The 21,282-nt window shown below is 38.8% G+C and overlaps 1 protein-coding gene across 4 annotated transcripts in view; it reads left to right on the top strand.

Annotated features, from left to right (window-relative positions):
• The window catches only part of LOC101976678 (uncharacterized), a 40,694-nt gene that overhangs the window by 386 nt on the left and 19,026 nt on the right, over nucleotides 1-21,282 (top strand). The window contains exons 1-2 of one of the 4 annotated variants that reach the window (XM_078027912.1): nucleotides 28-224; nucleotides 385-509. The exons of 1 other annotated variant lie outside the window; for it this stretch is intronic. Coding sequence is in view for 1 of the 3 variants with exons in the window: in XM_078027910.1 (XP_077884036.1) it covers nucleotides 385-509 (125 nt within the window). In the remaining 2 variants the exon portion in view is untranslated. Of the gene's footprint in view, nucleotides 1-27; nucleotides 225-384; nucleotides 510-21,282 lie in introns of those variants that run through there. 2 more of the 4 variants (XM_078027910.1, XM_078027913.1) reach the window with 2 other exon arrangements.

Here is a 21,282-nt window from a genome sequence, read left to right as displayed (position 1 = left end):
GCCTCTTGAGGCCGGGGAGGGAGGTCGTTGGAACCGCGGGACTGGCTGTGGTTGGGCCAGGAGCTGCTGGGGACTCCGGGGTCCGCGGCCTGAGCCCTCCTCCTGGCAGCGCCCCCTCAGTCCCCCTGGTCAGCTAGGTCGGGAGCTTATCGGCAGCGGAGCTCCTTCCCAGCCTGCTGCACCCCTCAGCTAGCCCTAGAGCGCCAGCAGCCCAGTCTTCCCAGGTGGGTGGTAATTGACAGGTGGATGGCGGTCGGAGAAGTCTCTCCAAGTGGGATTTTCCTGCAGGAGAGGAGCAGTGGCTCTGGGCCTCGCTGCCGCCGTCCTCCTGAGCTAGCTGGCTTTCTTGCCTTTTCTCCCTCCTCCCCAACCTTCCTTCCGCAGGGTGCTTTACCAGGAGCTCCATCCCTGGTTCTGATGTAGGGCGGAGGGCGCGGCACCTGAGGAATTCGCGGGCAGCAGGTTTACTGAAGTCGCAGCCGTCCAGAGGGAGCAATGCGGGGACCCTGGTAGGGAACTTCTCTGAGATTTATAGTCAGTGCGTGGTTACAGGGCAGCTACACCTCGTCCCATATTTGTAGGTGACACAGGTTGTTACCAAGGGAAACAAAAGCGAAGCTTCTGTTGAGCAAGCTCCCTGAGACAGTCTGTGACATCTGTCTGCAAACTTGGCTTTTACAAGAAAGAGCAAGCTCAACCCACAGTGAGCGCTCTGGAGGAAAAATACTGCTGACATTCTTTGTAACAATCTTGCTGACAAGAAGAGAAGCTTAATTTTGCTAGTGGTTGTTTTGGGGCTACATGAGTACTTTTTATTTTTTATTTTGAGACAGGGTGTAGCTAAGTTGCTGAGAATGGCCTAGATATGGTCGGATTTATACAGACCTTTCTATTGGATTTAAGAGTAAAAGTTTCAGCTGTGAAAGGACACTTGCAATATCCAGGCAAAGTCCAAACACCAGGCCACACCCCGGAATCCCAAGCCAGAGCTTTATTGTCAGTAGCTGGAGGCAAAGCCTCAGCCCTCCCAGGGCAGGATTTAGCTGGAGGAGGAGTTCTCTAAGCCGTTTAGGGGTTGGGTCATAGCCAGGGTGGGGTTGGATCCTTCAGAGCTCACATGTTCTTGTGGGAAGCTAAGCAGAGTTGCCTCAAAATGGAAATTTAAAACCCTCTAGATAAAATGGTTCCTGACCTAAAATGGTGAATATGATCCCAATATTGATCTGATGCCAATAAACTGGACTCGGTGACGCACACCTGTGATCCCAGAGGCCGTGAAGGCTGAGGCAGGAGGATTGGGAGTTCAAAGCCAGCATCAAAAACTTATCAAGACTCTGAGCAACTCAGTGAGACCACATCTCTACATAAAATTTCAGAAAAAATGGGATGAAGCTTGGTGGTTAAGCACCCCTGGGTTTAATCCCTGGTATCAAATAAACAAACAACAAGACAAAAACAATTATATGGATTCATCTGTGGATTTTTTTTTATACTGTGAATCCTTGATTATTATGGTAGTGTTATAGTTTCATGATATACACTATCTAGTAATGATAGCTATAAGAAAACTACAAAATAAAATTATCAAGAGTAAAAACATATTTAGTTCATGTAATAGCTACCTTGAATTTTGGCAGAGTTATACATTATATCCCCTGTTTGAGATCCAAGCAATCTTGACAAAAACCAACTTTTGGACACAACTTTAAACGTACTGAAATCTGGCCTACTTCCTTCGTAGTCATTTTTACAGTTGTGAGATGGGACACAGAGCCTTATCTCAGGTAAGGCAGGGCTCTTCATAAATCTTAAGTACTGTAGTTCTGCAGCTAAAATTTGCTTTTAGACAACATTTTACAAAGTCTACATAAATTGTTGCTCAAGTTCACATGAATATTACCTAACACAATATAATATCACATCTAAAACATGAATTAAAGAAAGGCTTAAAGTTTTTAACTTTTTGTAGAAAAGTAGCAAGTACTTTTGTGTTTTACAATATCAACCTTCACACAGATTAGGTTCTCATTAACTTAAAAATACATTTAAATTGTATCTCAGTGTACAAAGTAACATAGAACTTTACATATCTTATTGATAACAAGTCCAGTTATAGAACACAAATGATATAAATAAATCTCCAACATGTTTTTCTTTTAAGCCTAAAATTACCATACAACTTTAGAACACCAGCTTGATATAATGTTCTTTTAAAGCTTCTACCTTACAGACTTGTATACCTGCAAGATATGAACACATTAATAGCACCACAATTACATTGATGATTTTATATTAACCAAGTTTAGCTTTTAAGGAAATAACATATTACAATATTGAGAAATAACAGTTGTTGTTTAACCAAAGTTGTATAATTTTTAATTTCTTTAAGATTACTTGCTCAAAAAAAACTTACACATTTAACCAATTTACAGAGACCTTCTTTATCGCTTACTTAAACCATCTTATTTACTTAATCACATAGACTCTCTTATCCAGAAACACATTTTCCCCCTATTAAATCCATACCTAAAACCTTTTAATTTCTCTTTTCCATCTGTTAACCTCTTTTTCTGTTCACATTTTTAAATAATCCTTGTAAATTTCTGAATTTTGGCAGATTATTTTATAGGCATCAACATTTATTAGTTTTTTGAACATCTAGAAAAACTTATAGTCATACATGCTGTTGGGGTTCATTTGCTGTAATTATTCAAGCATGAGTTTAATTTGCTCCATTTTAGTGGTACTTCCCCCTTTCTCTCTCCTCCTTGCTCACCATTCCCCCTCCTCTCCTGGTCTTCCTTCTATTTATTTATAGTTTTAAACTACTGCTTTATAGATAAACTTAGCGGTGAAATTCACTGTGATATTTTCATATATGTGCAGAGCAGTTTTGATGGGATAATGTAGATAAGTATGGGGGAAATGGTCATTGCTGTAATGTCGCGACCCCTTGCCCGTAAGGAAGACGCAACTCGGGAATCTTCTTTCAGCAGTTTATTCAGGCCTTTAATTATGTGTCTCTGGAAGCTTCTTTTTACTACTAGTACTACTCCTACTCCTACTCCTACTCCTACTACTACCTCTACCACTTCACCCGAGTGCCCCAGCCTTGATAAAGCACATCAAGCCCCAATGCACAACTGCCACGTGGACCTTTCTCATAGGGTGTTTTATAGCTACGTGCCAACTCTCCCAAAACAAGGAGTTGTTTATCACAGGCCACGGCGCTTATCAGCGCCATCTTGTAATGGCGACCACGGTCCACTGACACGGCTCACCACACTGTAATGATGATTTTTTTTACTGGTGCATGGGATGTGTAATGGAGTCTTTTATGGACTTCTATATATTTTAGTTTCTCATAAATCCTACACATTTCTCTTAACAAATATGTTCCCATGTAAGATATAACACTTATGTGAATCTGTATGAAACTCATGTGTTGGTCTTGGTGGCCCCGAGTCTGTTACAACAGTCTGTAATCCCAGTGGCTCAGGAGGCTGAGGCAGGAGCATCCTGAGATCCATCAACCTCAGCAACTTAGCAAGGCCATAAACAACTCAGTGAGACCGTGTCTAAATAAAATATAAAAAAGGGCTGGGATATGGCTCAGGGGTTGAGTGCCCCTCGGTTTAATCCCCAGCACCAAAACAAAACAAAACCAAAAAAACCTCAGGTGGTGTAAACTTGCATGTGTCCCTCCTCACCTTGTCAACATGACTTTCCCCCATGTAGACTTTATGTCACTGAGTTCTTATTATGCCCTGGACCCATGTTTCAGAACTGCCTGATGCGAGGGTCCCACAGGTGTCTAAGTTCTCTTGGAGTGTCTCATCATCAGTACCTGGGTACATTTCTTTTTTTTCTTTTCTTTTCTTTCTTTCTTTCTTTCTTTCTTTCTTTCTTTCTTTCTTTCTTTCTTTCTTTCTTTCTTGTTGTAGATAGACACAATATTTTTATTTTATTTGTATGTTTATGTGATGTTGAAGATCAAACCCAGTGTGCCCACTGCATACGAGGCAAGCGCTCAACCACTGAGCCATAAACCCAGCCCTAAATACATTTCTTGATGTGGTTGGATGTGTAGGCCCTTCTGTTGCACTTAACAATACAAATGGTTTTGATATACATATTGATGTATCTATGGAATGTTCTGTGTTGTAATTCTTGGGTCCTTATTATTGTAATAATATAGTTCACTCATATACATTAGAGTCAGGAAATGATAGCTGCTGCTTTTGCTATTGTAGTTCAGAAATTTCTTGGCTGATTGGACACATAGTTATCCTTCCAGAAGAATGACAGAACTTTTTGCTGTGATCCCTTCTTTTATTAAAATAAAGCATGATGAAATTTTGATGGAATATTCTAGATTAATTTGGGGGAAATGGTCATCTTGATACTGAAGAGTTTGGTCATCTATGCATGGAGTGTGTAATTGAGTCTTTTATGTTCTTCTGTGTATTTTATTTTCTCATAAATTCTACACATTTCTTTAAAAATATGCTTATGTGTTAAAAACAACATTTGTGTGACATTTATTGAAAACTGACATGTTGTATACTATTTTAATAATTGTATGTACTATGACATAAATGTGTCTGGCTCCCAGAAACCATTATTCCCCACAGTTTGTTGTTCCTCTTTCTGAGTGTGCAGTCTCCTTAGGCACACCCCTGGGCCTCAGGCCTTTGAGCAATACAGCTGTGTCCTTCTATGTCATTAGGGTTCACGTGTTTCTGGTGGGGGAGTATCATGTATCTTTAGTGGCAAAATAGTTTCCACAGATAGATAATGACAACTTAAACTCTACCTTCACTTCATGAGCATTCATTTACTTCATATGTTCTTCAATACTATTTACTTTTGTGTGTATGATGTGATTTTATTTTACGTTTCTCTAATTTCCTAAGAGGTTGAGTCTGTTATGATTATTGAACACTTAGATGTCTCCTATAAAAAGTGATTTTTCAAGTCTCTTGCCTGCTTTTCTTTTGGGGTGTCTCTCTAAACCTTTCTTCCTGTGTTTGATTATATGCGAGGAAATGAGTTTCTTTGACTCTGTCACTTCTCTTTGCATCCTTTAATGACATCATTTTATTAATAGGATTTTCATTTTAATATTGTGTAATATGAAATTTTAAAAAATATTGTTTTGTGTAACTTTGCAGAGAAATAGGTCTCTTTTTATTTGTTGTTATTCTTTTCCCCTTCTACTGTGATACTGGGGATTAGAGCCAGGGTGTTCTATCACTGAATTGCATTCTTAGCCCTTTGAAAAGTTTTACTTTGCCTTCAGGGTGTTGCTGAATTGCTGAGCTGGCCTCACAATTGTGATCCTCTGGCCTTAGCCTCTAGAGCAACTGATATTGCAGGCATGCACCATGATATACACCCTAGCCCACCCTTTCTTACATTGACTTTCCAATGCTTTATATTTTATTTTTATTTCAGAACTTATTGCATCTGAAATGAGTTCTTATGTGGTAGGGGTGAAAGGTACAATAGCATTTTTATTTCACACAGGTGTCCCATTATTCATGTATTACTTTCTTTGGAAAGAATGCCATTTTTTTCCTTCCTTGCACTGCAGTCTCTATCATTTATTATTGTCTAATAGCAAGAGATGTATAAAGGGTTTTATTTTTAATTCCACAGCCTAATAATCCCTTTCATTACAAGGTCTACCACTGAACACTGTAGCTCTGTAACATACATGGGTAACCTACATGGTGTTTGGGTTAGGGATAGACTTCAGGTGTACTGGCTGTAGCATATAGCCTATGCACACAGTGGTTCATACCATCTAGGGCTCGTCATTACTCTCTATGATGACAGAATCATCCCACAATGAATGTTCTAGAATGTGTCTTCATCATTAAGTGAAACATCATTGCATATGTACATATATGTGCATATATATATATATAATTATATATATTATATAATTATATATATTATATAATTATATATATTATATAATTATATAATATATATTTAGCACAAATTTTCTTGTCAAATTTACCAGAGCTCTGTCAATTTCAATTGTTTTTTAAAAACACCAACATTTGACATTAGTGATCCTCTGTGTAGGTTCATTTTTCAATACCTTCAAATTTTGCTCTTTTGCTTAGGATTTTCTTTACTCTTATTTTCATAAAGTTTGTTTTTTCTAAACTATTGAGCCTCATTACTTGCTAATAAATTCTTAGTCCTTTTATAGTTAACTGGTTAAAGACTGTATATTTTCCTTTTTAACCTCAGCTTTAGATGCATTCCACTTTTTTACAGCCTTATGGAGGTTTGATGGACATATGTTAACCTACATACATCAAAGGTTTATGTTTTTATGTTTAGGCATGTATACACACATGCTCAAAAGAGTTCAATCCTGACAATAACCCCACCAGGGAAACTTTATTACCCCCATATTTACAGAGGAGGAAGCAGATCCTAAGCGAATAAATAACTACCCAAGTTCACACAGCCCAGAGTTATGAAGTGGCCTTGTGGGAAATCATGCTCAAGACTTCTGGCTAGGAAGCCTCTCTTCCCACCACATCTGAGTCCATTTAGATTCACCACACTTAAGAAATAAGTGGATTGCAATCAACAAAATTATCATATCCATTACTAAAAGTGTCCTCTAGTGCCCATTTAAATCCCTCCTTTATGCTCTTACCCAAACTTTTATGTAATAAATTTGATCTTATTGAGCAAGAAGAGGGCAAACTTCAAAATGATAAAGATCCCTGAATTACCATGGAGGGAGCACTTCCTGTCTCTGCTGCCTCCAACAAGACACAGAGCATTGATTATCCCTAACAACCCTCCCTGCCCTCTTCCTCTTACCACCCTCCCTTCTCCCCAGTGGTTAGTGCTGCTTTCCTTTTTCATGTAGTTCTAGAGAAGTGTTAGTTAAAGGCAAAGCAAGCAAACGGTAAAAGAGAAGTGTGACTCCCTCTTCACTCAGTCACAGAAAAAGGGGAGGAGAAGGGGGCAACAGTGGGCTGGGCTGCAGCACTGACCCCAGCCCAGCCTAGTGCTCTCTGATAGGAGGAATGTGAGGTGAATCCTAGGATGAAAGAGAGGCTGGGCAGGACATGAGGCTGTGGTGGCTAGGAGAGGCTGGCAGACTGCAAGCTGTAGGAGTGGGGAAAGGAGCAGGGAAGCGGGGGTGGGGCAACTGGAGACCAGCTGGAGGCTCAGATGCAGCAGGCTGGAAGGTGTAACTGTGACCCAGGGAGGGGGAGTGCCAGCACCTGGGGAGGTAGAGTTGAGAAGGCTGGTGTGAACACAGAGACATGGGATCAAGGGCTGTGATGAAGGGAGACTAGGTAGTTCAAAGTATGAGGAAGAGGACTCAAAATCCATGCTGAAGAACAGGGTCCCTGAGGTTTCATTGTAGAGTTTCCCCATAGAAGATATGAGTATAAACATTGCAGTGGATATATTGTTTAAAAAATGCTTCTGGATAGGACTTGGTCAAAGGTGAAGTAATTAGAAAGTATAAATTTGCAGAAAGATTATAAATCGTTCATCTCCTATCACCCAGCTGTTTTATTTCATTGTTTGTAGAAGTTTTCAGTGTAATAGAATCCACTGAAGACTCCCAAATTTGTTTATTGAGTGACAGATTCAAAGAGAGTGAGCATATTGTCGTCTAATTTATCATCAAATTCAATGTAAAAGAGGGACATGAATTTTTTTATGCTCTAGATTACTTTTCTTAAAAATTAATTTTTTTTTAGTTTTAGTTGGACACAATATGTTTATTTTTTATGTGGTACTGAGAATCAAACCCAGTGCCTCACTCATGCTAGGCAAGTGCTCTACTGCTCAGCCACAACCCCAACCCCTGTATTTCTTCTTTTCAGTTGGATAAAATCAGGCCAAGGAGCAAGTTTCCTAGTTTATTCTTTGTTTCTTTTGTTATATAAATTCATGTTGTTTAATAGTATGTTTAGCAATAAATATAAAGAGAAAAATTAGTTATACAGGTAACCAATTTAACATATGCACCAGAAAGTATGTTGTGTATTCACAATGGTGTATTATTATCCATCCATAGACAAAGATGGGATCCTGTCATATCCAACAAAATAGATGGAACTGAATACTGTAATGCTAACTCATGAACGACAGGCACAGAAAGAGGTATCACATGCTATCTATTAGACATGGCAGCTAAAATAAAACTGATATAAACATAGAGTGTTGACTCTGGCAGGAGAGGGCTCTGGGTCATTAGGAGTGGAAGAAGGGTGGTTGGACATGGTCAGAACATGTGCATGTGTATATGAAAATATGAAAACATTACACCAAATCTCATTAATAAATACAGTGGATACGTGTTAATAAAATTTATCATCTCCCATAATTACTTTATTCTGTAGTAACAACATCTAAACTTTTACTCTTTGGAAGTTCTGGTATATGATACACCATTATTAATGATAAACCTCTAGTAACCACAGTTCTCTGTGCATTCAAAATTTTCCCCCAGATTTCACATACAGAGTGTGCAAAATGTTTCTTTCTTTGTCTGGATCATTTCACTTACCATGATGTTCTTCAGCTTCATCTATGTTATTTTAAGTGGCAGCATATTTGTTTCTTTTGTTACTGTTTGGCCACTGAGTGGCCACTGAGATGTATCCACAGCCTTTTTTTTTTTTTTTTTTTTTTTGTACTAGAATTTGAACGCAGCATATTTCACCACTGAGCCACATCCCTAGCCCCTATTTTGTATTTTATTTAGAGACAAGGTCTCACTGAGCACCTCACTTTTGCTGAGGCTGGCTTTGAACTCATGATCCTCTTGGCTCAGCCTCCTGAGCTGCTAGGTTCAGTGTGTGCCACTGAACCTGGCCCCGGTTAATTTTATTTTTTATTTTTAAGATAGCATCTTGCAAAGTTGCTGAGGCTGACCTTGAAATTTTGCCACTGCTTCCAACTATAATATACTTTAGTATAAACGCTGAATGATAAGCCAGGTGTGGTGACACATGCCTGTAACACCAGGTATTCAAGAAGCTGAGGCACAAGGACCACAAATTTGCAGCTAATGTCAGCATCATAGTGAGATCCTCTGCATCTTTAATAGACCCTGTCTCAAAATGATCTTAAAAAGTGAACAATTTTATGTAGGTATGAATTTTTATATATTTGACAGGAAAGCTAAGAATAACCATTGGATACTCAGATTTTTGAAAAATATTGGAGTTTGGGATGTGGCTCAAGTGGTAGTGCACTCGCCTGGCATGCTTGCAGCCTGGGTTCGATCCTCAGCACCACATACAACAAAGATGTTGTGTCTGCTGAAAACTAAATATATATATAAATTCTCTTTCTCTCAAAAGAATATTATTAGTTGTAGATGGACACAATATCTTGATTTTATTTTTATGTGGTGCTGAGAATGGAACCCAGTGCCTTACACGTGCTAGGCAACTGCTCTATCATTGAGCCACACCCCCAGCCCCAGGACATTCAGTTGTTAAATATCTTTGTACCTCTTCTCAATTTATCCTCCCTAGGCACAGTTACCATATTACAATGCCATTTGGTTGTGTCTCCCCTTAGGAGACTTGACAGGATAAAATGTCCTCAGTCACTGAAATATCTCTTCCTCATCCTCATTTAAGACCTGCAGGAGACTAACACAGGCACCCACAGGTTCTTTGTCCCTTACAGTTTCTAGGGACACATCAGCCTCTCTGTTCTCTCCTACAGAGCAGCTTGAGTTCTGGAGATGGAGGCTCTTGTGGGAGCAGCTGGACATGCTGGAGATTACAGGAATATTATGGCCTAGGTTTCCTAAGGAGGTCATGGATTGGGGCTTAGGGTTGTCTACCTCCAATGCTAATTTCAGTTCTTTGGAGACACATTGTTCTTCAGTCACTTAGCTTCTCATGTTGAAGAGAAAAGCAGGGTTTCTCCTTATTCTTGGGTTCTCAGAGTTGGGAAAGGAGATAAACAATTCTAAAGAAGTAGACAGATTATCCCAGTGAATATTCCAGGTGCTTGGAAAGAAGGGCCCAGCACAGTGCCTCATGGTGGGGAATGTCATCCAATACTTGGATGAGCAGGATACTTGTGGAAGAATTTCCCATTTGACAGGATGACCTGGACCCTGAGCCAGACATATTTGTATTCCAGTCCGCAGTGCCCATCTCTGGGTTTGTCAAGGCTCAGCTTGAAATGTCTGTTGTTCCTTGAAAGGAGTCAATCCAACTATCCACCAGCCATTGTCCATGAACTTGTTTCTATCAGTGAAGAGGCCTAGTCTGGCTCAATGATAGCCAACTGAAGCAAATCTCACTTGCTGAAGAGTCCCCAAGCTCTCTGAGAGATCATGCTGTTTGGCCCATTACCTTCTGCTGGTAATAGGGTTGCTTGATTTAAGGTGGGCATGGTTCTCTTGAGGGTGACATTTGGATTGTCTAATAGGATAGCCTGGAGTCTTCCTACCTTCCCAGCAGTCCATTGATACCCACCCTGTTTGAGCGGCACGAGGACTCGATGAGGAACATGCAGAGTACTGGTTTATCCTAGAGTGGGTTTCTCAACCTCTTGTAGTAAATCACAAAGGCAGGGGACCTTTCCTTTCTTGTATGGTCAAATTGTTTCCACAGGTAGGCTACTGGTTGCAGTGTCTCCAGTGTCCATGGGAGAACTCCAAAGGCTGTACCTTCTTCCACATTCATATATGGTAGTTTTAAAATTTGTTCTAATTAGTTATACATGACAGCAGAATGTATTTTGATTCATTGTACACAAATGTAGCACAACTTTTCATTTCTCTGGTTGTACATGATGTACAGTCATACCATATGTGCAGTAATACATGCACCTAGGATAATAATGTCTATCTCATTTCAACATCTTTCCTTCCCCCATGATCCCTCCCCTCCCTCCATTTTTCCAATCAAAATTCCTCCATTCTTTCCACACCCACCCCCATTATGGACTAGCATCCACTTATCAGAGAGAACATTTGGCCTTTTTTTAACAGGGGATTTGGCTTACTTCACTTAGCATGATATTCTCCAATTCCATCCATTTTCCTACAAATGCCATAATTTTGTTCTCTTTTAATGCTGAGTAATATTTCATTGTGTATATACCATAGTTTCTTTATCTATTCATCTATTGAAGGGCATCTAGGTTGTTCCACAATTCAGCTATTGTAAATGATGCTGCTATAAATAGTGATGTGGCTGCATCATTGTAGTATAAGTTCTTTAGGTATAAACCAAGGTGTGGGATAGCTGGGTCAAATGGTGTCTTAATTCCAAGTTTTCTAAGGACTCTCCATAGTGCTTTCCAAAATGGTTGCACCTATTTGCAGTCCCACAAACAATGTATAAGTGTACCTTTTCCCTCACATCCTCACCAACACTTATTATTATTTGTATTCTTAATAGGTGCCATTCTGACTGGAGTGAGATAAAATCTTAGAGTAGTTTTGATTTGCATTTCTCTAATTTCTAGAGAAGTTGAACATTTTTTCATATATTTAATGAGAGATTGTATATCTTTTTCTGAGAAGTGTCTCTTCAGTTCCTTAACCAATTTATTGATTGTGTTATTTTTGTTTTTGGTGTTAGGTTTTTTGAGTTCTTTATATATCCTGTAAATTAGTGCTGCATATGATATGTGTAGTATAGATGTTCTTCCACTCTGTAGGCTCTCTCTTCCTGTTATTTATTTTTAGTTTAGCTGAGAAGAAGATTTTTAGGTTAAATCTATCCCATTTTTTGATTCTTGATTTTATTTCTTGCACTTCATGAGTCTGGCTAAGGGAGTTGGAGACTAATCTGAAGATTTGGGCCTCAGTTTTTCTTCTGGTAGGTGCAGGGTCTCTGGTCTAATTCTTAGGTCCTTGATGCATTTTGAGTTGAGTTTTGTACATGACGAGAGATAATGGTTTAACTTCATTTTGCTGCATAAAATACTTGGAAATCAATCTAATAAAAGAGGTAAAAGATCTATACAATGAAAACTACAAAACACTAAAGAAAGATATTGAAGACCTTAGAAGATTGAAAGATCTCCTTTGTTCTTGGATAGGGAAAATTAATATTGTCAAAATGGCCATACTATCAAAAGCATTATGCAGATTTAATGCAATTCCAATCAAAATCCCAACAACATTTCTCATAGAAATAGAAAATGCAACCATGAAATCATTTGGAAAAATAAGAGACCTAGAATAGCCAAAGCAATCCTTAGCAAGAAGAGTAAAGCAGGAGGCATCACAATACCAGACCTTAAACTATAATACAGAGCTATAGTCCCCCAAACAGCATGATATTGGCACCAAAATAGATATGTAGACGAATAGTACAGAAGAGAAGACACAAAGACAAACCCACATAAATACAGTTATCTTTTATTTGACAAAGGTAAAATATAGTGTCTTCAACAGATGGTGCTGGGAAATTCATATATATTTTTTAGTCAGGCAGGCCTCAGGCCAGGGCTATTATGAGGGTTTGTTTTAACTTCTCAAAGGCAGCTTGGCATTCTGGTGTTGAAGTCAAATGTTAGATTTCTATTCCTTTTAGGGCTTAATACAGATATTTATCTATTGCTAAAATTAAGGAAAAAACTATGGCAGAAGCAAGACTATTTCAGGAACAAATGTAACTGTCTCTGGTCCCTGATGTTTTAATATAGCTTCCTTTCAATCTGACACACAAACTCAGGCTCATTGGCTAATCTGCAATTCCAGATAAGTGACTTTTTTACAAACTGAGCTTCTGGGGCAGTGTAGTACAGAGAGGTGCTGTTTTGGGTTGTAGTTTCTAAGCAGGTTATCTATAAGTCGTGGCATGATACAGATAAATCACTAGGTAAGTCTTGAAGCAGGACCTGGGACTTTATTCATCTTCAGGTCAGAAAATCAGGAAACAAGTCACCCCTGCAACCTTCAATTCCTTGCAGAAGAAAGGGTGCACTCTTCTAGAAAAAAGCTGCAAGCCACAAGTAAGTCAAAACTGTAGCAACATAGGGAGTGGGTCGGAATGACCCAGTACAGTCAGGGTACATTGCCAAGGAAAGATGGGAACCAAAAAGAGAAAAATTTTACATTATATAAGAAGAACAGACAGATTTTTCAAAGCTGTGTGTTTCTAAACAGGGTGGACTGAGTAGCATCAGGATTACAGAGGCAGAGTTTCCTCACAGGAGAAGTACTTCTTATATGAAATGGAGTCTCAGGGTAAAACTGAGTTTGTCTGGTCAAGGCATTTATATGCTGGCCCATATCACACATATTGCAAAAGAAGTCCTTTATTTACCCTCACAGCTAACTCTTTTGTTTGATACCCATTAAACAAAACAGATATATTTTAAATTACTGAGGTAAAACATTCTGGAAATACTGAATAATTTGCATTTGTATTGAAGTCCTGTCACTCAAAAACAAATAATAATTACTAATACCTTTTCAGTGGGATGCAAAAGGATTCATCTTTTAATTGTACCAGTTTCAACCAGCCATAGTGACCTGGCATTGCAATTAGCAGTGTGTATGAATTAAGTCCTATGAATTGAATATCATAAGCAATGTCAGTTATAGCTCTTAGGTCCTTTGCACAAATTAATGTGTATTAGTGTGAGGTTTGTTTTGTTGTTGTTTGTTTTAAAACAAGCAGGGATGGAATATTGCAGGGTATTTGGCAAAGCCAATTCTATCCCTGTTTTATGAATTTGTCCATAAGAGCCTGGATCACTATCAGTACTTCTCTTACTGGAGTACTGTTTCTTCCTGGGCAGGTTACCTCCTCCTTCAACAACATCATGTTTGTGATGACATTGATCATCTTCCTCATTGTCCCTTTGACCTACACAGCCTTACTCACATTTTAGCTGACCTCCAGCAGAGCAGGCTGTCTCCTTTTCTGGATGGCAAGTGGAGACTGGATCAGGACATGTTCTGATGGCACTTGCAAGTGGAGTCATGGCTTTTTGGGTGAGCAGATCTCATCCAGGAGCTGCATTGGACAACCTGGCATGTTCAAAACTCTGCCTTAGTCTTCATTTCCCAGGTTGCATTCTAGAGGTTGGAGCACAGAATATGGTTGAGCCTGACATGTCACTTTACCTTTATCACAATGTCTTCACCTTCAGGTGAGGCCCCAGTGTCAGTTGTACCCAGCGTCTCCTGCTGGGCCTGTTCTTACTGTGGCATATTTTTAATGTAGGGAGGCCTTTCCTGTGCTTTCTTAAGGCTTCATTGATGACCTCTTTGTTGGGGCTGCCAATAAAAGAACTGGCTTTACACATCTGTAATCCCAGAGGCTCAGGAGACTGAGGCAGGAGGATCCCAAGTTCAAAGCCAGCTTGAGGAAATGTGAGGTACTAAGCAACTCAGTGAGACCCTGTCTAAATAAAATACAAAACAGGCTGGGGATGTGGCTTAGTGGTTGATTGCCCCTGAATTCAATCCCTTATACAAAAAGCAGGGGGTTGTGGAGCTAGCTTTAGTTTCTGTTCTTTGCAAGCATTTCCTTAAAGACAGAATCAGTTAGTTGTGAGAGGTTTATGTTAGTTTCCTTTTCCACGCATTGTTCAGAGTACTCTGTCTGATGAAGGTCACATTGACCATACAGAGATTTTTTTTTTTTTTTTTAAACCAGAGATTGAACCCAGGGTCTCTTATACACTGAGCCATATTCCCAGCCTTTGTTTTATTTTCAAACAGGTTTCTCCGAGGTTGTTCAGAGCCTTCTAAGTTGCTTAGAATCTTGCTAAATTACTGAAACTGGCCTCAAATATGCAATCCATCTGCCTGAGCCTCCCAAGTCATTGGAATTATAAGCATGCACAATCACATATGTCGCATTCCTCATGACTAAATCACTCAGGGTCACTCCAGGGGAACTGGGCTGCATAAAATAACCACACAAGAGACAGAGATACATTTTTCTTTGGGGGTTCTGTGACACCCCTCTGACCTTAAGGGGAGAGAGAGAGAGAGAGAGAGAGAGAGAGAGAGAGAGAGAGAGAGAGAGAGAGAGAGAGAGAAAGAGAAAGAAAGAGAAAGAGCACTCCTGTTGACCCCTTTTATTGTGGAAAAGCCATTCAAACGAGGCAAGGGGTCAGGTTTCAGGGGGCTGAGTCTAGCTTTGTGATGCCTGCTGTCTGCAGGTTGACTTACATCTAGGAAGGCCACACCAAAGGCAGAGCAAGAGAAGGGAGCACACAAAGGATATTTCCTTGGAATTTTCTATCCAAAACAGGGCACAGGGGTAATATCACAAAGGAATAGGTGAATGTAGCTCAATCCATGGGTGACACTTCTACATCTGCAGATGCATCATCAAACTTCCAGGACTGGGGCAATGTCCAGGTCACCATGAGATGTAGTGATGGTCAGAGCCTCTCCACTCTAGGATGAAGATGCAAATCATTCAGAGTGGCCTCTCACATATTTTCCCTTTCTTAATTTAAAAAAAAAAAACCAACAACAACAACTGGGGAATTATATCTTTCAGTCACTAGATTCTTGATCCAAGGTCATCATGATCTACTATTGAAACACAAAAGGAATTAGCAGAAAACATACCATTTCAATAACACCATCAACTTGGAAGATCCAGGTTATTATTATTATCATTATGACAAACACTCATCAGAAGATTCTTAATCTTTTCCCAATTTTATTGGGAGACATTGTATATGGCCATAGTAACAGACATTTTTATTGGCATGGCATTTAAGCCTCTCCATAAACCTCAGAGCAAAGGGCTCATTCCCATTATTCATTACATTGTTTTCTAGAGCATTGTAACTTAGTTCTCATCCTCCATCAGCTCTTATCTGACCATGAATCTTGGAAGTAATTTAAGTCAAATATAAAGAAAAAAATCTGTATGTTGAAGTTTTAAGATGTAACCACAAAGGCTGTAATTGAAGAAGCAAGAATAATATTTAAAGTAGTCACTTCAAGGATCATGAGACTAGCAGCTTGCCTGGATCTGGTAAATTGACATGCACCTGTCTCAAAGCCTGAACATTAATTTTAGCAAATTATAACTCTGAAATATTAGCTGGCAATAACTAGTGATACAATAAATTGTATTCTTACAGGCTGCAGGATATTTATTATCTTTTCTCTTAATTTTCACATTTAAGTAGTCTATTAGGTCTGTCAGTAATGTGAATACTCTGAAGGCAGAAGTCAAACATCAAACATCCTTTTGGATGCCATCTCACCGAGAGTTAAAGTTTCTAGGAGTCATAGCATCCTCATGTGATTGTTCTTGTCCATTCTAGGAGACCAGCCTAAAATATATCCACTATTTCTAGATACCTTGTATTGTACTGACAAGACATGTACAATCCATACACTTAGAAAAGGTATTAACTTCTATTGTAGAATGATTAGGGCAATAATTCACTGCTGGATATTTTATGTAAATAACTGGCCTGTATAGGAAAAATCTATTTTAATAATCTTTCTATTTTGACAATTGTCCAGATAAGTAGTCTTAATTACTAAGGACCAGCATAATTGGCTGGTTTAGTTTTCTCATAGCTGTCTTTTTCTCAAAAGATACTCGTAGACAGCCTGTTTACCATAGGAGCAGCATGTAGGTTTAACTGACTGTTACAGTCAGTGTGATTAATCTAGTTTCATGGGTGGATTTTTCAGTCTACACTGCAAGGCACATTAAAGGTGGACCTGTGAAGTGTGTCTATAGAAGGCTCTTTATAATTTTCACTTACCTGACAAGCTCATGAAACTACATAGCTATAAACTCTGTAGCTGGAAATTTACCTTCCTGTGCCAGGTTTCTCAGTCATTTTCATGATGACAGGTTTAAACTCTCCTTTGAAATCTGATTTAATTTACTGAACTGTGTTCAGTAACATTAAGGTTCTCAATATTACAATGTAAGAAAATTTTGAAATATTTTGCAAGACCTAGTATGTGCCTCTGGGGTTCTATTTCCCCCTTTTCTTTATTTAATAAAATTGAGTAAAGGCTTTGCATAAGCCATAGTATCATCAGCTTAAGTTGTAGATAATAGTACAAATATTTAAATGATAAGAATTGATTTACCTTTTATTGATTATTGTAATTTCCCAATATAGACTAGTTGATCCATCCTAACTATTTAGAACTCTCAATCTCTTTTTGAGAGAATATCTCTATATTTTAGAATATTATCCTTTAAATAGGTGTCTCTTAATTGTCTTGGGATTTACGGGAGTGGTTGGGAGGCCACTCTGAGGCCAAGGCCTAGAGCACTGGATGGGCACAGGGGCGGTGATCTTGTGCAGGAGCGAAATATTTGGATAAACAAATATTGCCGATTTGTTTTCTTGTTGTCTCTTTCATAAAATCTTGGTGTCATACATTCCAGTTTATCCACATACTTGAAATTTTTATTTTTTGATATAGGTTTAAAATTTTTAATCATGGTTTAAAAATAGGAGTGAATTAGGTGAAATGCCCTAAAGAAGCCAAGGTAATTCTTTCCCTAAAGCAATGCTGTGTTTCAATAATGAGAACCTAAACACCCCTGGGGTCCTCATTAAATAAACACATGGGCTTTGGCATTTCTGGTGTGTCTCATGGACCTCCTCTTCCTTCTGCACACAGAGATAATGACAGTCCTGTGACTATTTAGTCACTGCTCATAATTTTACCATGTATTTCTCAAAATCATTTTTTTTGTTTTGCTTGCTTGATTGTACTACTTTTGAGTTTTGCATAACTTACTTTTCTCACTGCTATTCCATTAGGATTATATTCAGAATTTCTTTCTTTTTTCCCCCATTTTCAACCATTTCTTTGCCTGTGTCTCTTGAACACACACTGCGGTGCTGCTGTCTGGGGCTCTGTTCTTCTTAATTGATTCCTTAGTTGCACTGCCTGTGGATCTTGAATTGTTTCAAATTTGTTTTTTTGATCATGTTGACAGTGTTTTTTTTTTTTAACTTTTCCCCACATATTAATGATTCATGAATATTTTAATCCTTGAGAAAAACAGTGGATTGTGTATTATGCATAAATTCAGATCTACTGGTAGATGTCAGTGAAATGTGCCAATCATCTGGGCATGCATGCTTGTGTGTTTGTTCCTCATGAACACTTACCCTTACTTATTTTTTTTAAAGAGAGAGAGAGAGAGAGAGACAGAGAGAGAGAGAGAGAGAGAGAGAGAGAGAGAGAGAGAGAGAGAGAGAGAGAGAGAATTTATTAACATTAATTTTTTAGTTCTTGGCAGACACAACATCTTTGTATGTGGTGCTGAGGATCGAACCCGGGCCGCACACATACCAGGCAAGCGCGCTACCGCTTGAGCCACATCCCCAGCCCACCCTTACTTATTTTGATGTCGTTTTACATTGCTTTTATTCATAATCTGACATTGAGCACTTTTCTTATATGGTTTTTAATTTAAACACAATTTCCATCATTTTATTACATTTAATTAATTTGTATGTTTATTACTTCTTCCTGTTTTACATATTTTACTGACAATACATTTTTACCTATATTCCTTTCATATAAATAACTTCTTATGAAGCAGGGTCTCTTTTCACTTCATGCTACATTTTTCACTTCTTTTCACTTCTCTACATTTTAATGGAGTTGAATTGATCAATCTGTTTTTTGGATTTGCTTAATTTTCTTATATAAATTTCTTGGAGAACAGAAGGAGGTGTTGAGCTCCCAGAGTTAAATCCTTAGTTTCCAAGCCTCAGCTTCAGAGACTGATTCATTCTGGGGATACATATCACCCATCCATCTGTCTCCAGAGCTTGTGAGTTCTTTGTACAAGTTTATTCCTCGGCAAAAAGATTTTCTTTTTGAAATCTAGGTCAAACAGACTACTTACATGAGCTAGCCAAAATATTTGTTTTCTTGCTTTTAACTCTTTAAAAAAATATTATTGCTGTACAACTCCAATTTTTATGTGTTAATTATTGTATTCTTTTTGGGATCTTTATTTGCTGTGGTGAAATAGACCAAGAGAGAAAGTGTCAGAAGCCTTGGTCATGCAGGCACGAGCCTCACCTAGCTCCCTCCTTCCTGATGTAGCCAGGGTTGGCTTTTGCTGTTCTCCTGTGCTGAGGCCAGAGTTGGCTTGCTGCATCAACTGAGTTGTAATATGACATCATCACACTGGGAGAAGCTGACTTGGTGGATGTGGTCTTTGTGTAGGAGGTGCTTTGTTGAGAGCAGACATCAGATTTTCCTTTCTTCCCAGGGTTATTTATTTTCTTTGATTCTTTCACAATATGAGAGGCAGGATCTCAAAATTAGATCTTCTTCCCTCTATAGCTGCTCACAGGGCTGACAACAAATCCTTTATTTTTGAGTTTCCTCCACAGATTCCAAAATATCAATTTTCTCTTTGCAGATCACAGGATTATTAACAGTTTTTACCCATGCAATATTTGAAGCCAACACAGTATTTTAATTGTCATATACCCCTCAGTAATGGATGATGGTTTTGAAAAAGTTTGTTTTCAGGAGGTTAATGTTGCACATGATTTGAGGGCAGAGAATAATCTCCAGACTCTGCTTTTAAAAATCTTTGTGCCTTCTTTTTTCTTCCTTAGGCACAGTCATCACCATATTTTTAACAAGTATTCTGGTTTATATCTGGGATGTCTCCAAAATCTCACATATTGAAACATGGCCCCCAGTTGTGGCAAGATGGAGAGATGGGCTTTTAGACCATGATTAGATCTTGGGGGCTCTGACTTCTGTGGACTAGTCCAGTAACAACTGAATGGATGATTGGAAGGGAACTAGTTGGAGGATGTGGGTCACTGGAGCAGCCCTGAACAGGATCATCTTCCTCCTTCTCTGCTGCCTGGCTGCCATGAGCTGAAGAGCTTTTCATGCTCTTCTTCCCTGATGTTTCTGTTTTGGAGTGAGACTACCATGGCCTGAGTGCTCTGAAACTGTGAGCTGAAATAAATGTTTCCTCTTCTAAGTTGTGATTTTTAGCTATTTATGTCAGAAATGAAATGCTCACTACAACAGAAAACCTACTAGTTGGAATGTCCTTATCCAGTGTCCTATTTTTTCCCTGGTGCTGAATTTAAGAACTTCCTGGTGATGACACTTGGTACCCACAGGGATATTTCACTAAGATTGTCTGTAGACCATCAGCCTCCTGGTCATCTCTTCCTAGAGGACAGGCTGAGGATTGGGGTGGAGACTTGGGGGGAAAACTGGCTGGTCTGGGGCTTAGAGGCATCTCCTTTATCCATTTTTATTTACATCATAACCCCTTGGAACATGAATATTTTTTCCTGTAACCTCCATTACATGCAGATTTTTGTTGGCCTACAAATTGGATCATGGTGTTGAGGGGGAAAAACAGAATTCCTTCTCCTCTCTGCATTTTCTCTGAGTTGTGAATTCAACAAGAGTATCCCAAAGTTCAAGGAAAACCCACACCCTTCAAGTGTACAAGAATCCACACTGTACTTCAGTAAGAATGGGGTGGGAAAAGGTCCAAGGTGTCAGGATGCCTTGACTTTAACCTTGGGTCTGACCTGTCTGTTTTACAGTCCGCTCTGCTCTTCCTGGGCTTGTCACCTTGAAAAGATTTCTTTACTTACTTCAGCTTCAACTTTTCCCTAACTGTAAAATGTGTTTTACTAGTAAAGCTTCAAACATAAGAAAATATATCCAAAGCTACAGTATACAGTTGTACTTTAGGAAAGGAAGTCAGTCTTATGTTATGTTACTTTATTAAAATGTTTTATTTGCCTTTCTTCTTCACAGTGTTTTTCATGGGATTTTCTTGTGCTCTGTGTTTGGGAGGTGATTTCAAATGGAATTCCCAGGCTTAGCTTTGGAAATTTTACCAGAAATAATAAATAGGGAAAATCTATTTCCCATTTTGGCAGCATAAAAATGAATGTAGTTTAAAAAAACTGATTGGTAGCTGCCTGGGTAAATCCCATATACCAAGTCATCATCTCCTCATCTATGAAACCATGTGATAGTCAATATGTGGTAGATCTTATCATATGGATATTGGAGTTTAATACTAAAACATGTGAGATAAGGTTTGGCAGATCTTAGAATTATTCACATGATTTGTCTTTAGTAAATGATTTGTTATCATGGAAATAGTAACCAAATATTACATTTGTTTTCTGAAAAAGGTGGATGCTTTTCCATTTCAGGTATGAATGTAAGTCCTTTATACTTTTCTTGCCTCCCATGGACTGAGTTTGGCCAGGCATTGTGGGTGATGCATGCCTGGGATGCCAGCTACTCAGGAGGCC

The sequence above is a fragment of the Ictidomys tridecemlineatus genome, chromosome 12, assembly GCF_052094955.1.
Source record: "Ictidomys tridecemlineatus isolate mIctTri1 chromosome 12, mIctTri1.hap1, whole genome shotgun sequence".
Lineage (NCBI taxonomy): Eukaryota > Metazoa > Chordata > Mammalia > Rodentia > Sciuridae > Ictidomys > Ictidomys tridecemlineatus.
Note: the sequence above shows the minus strand (reverse complement) of the source record. Positions and strands in the feature narration are given on the sequence as shown.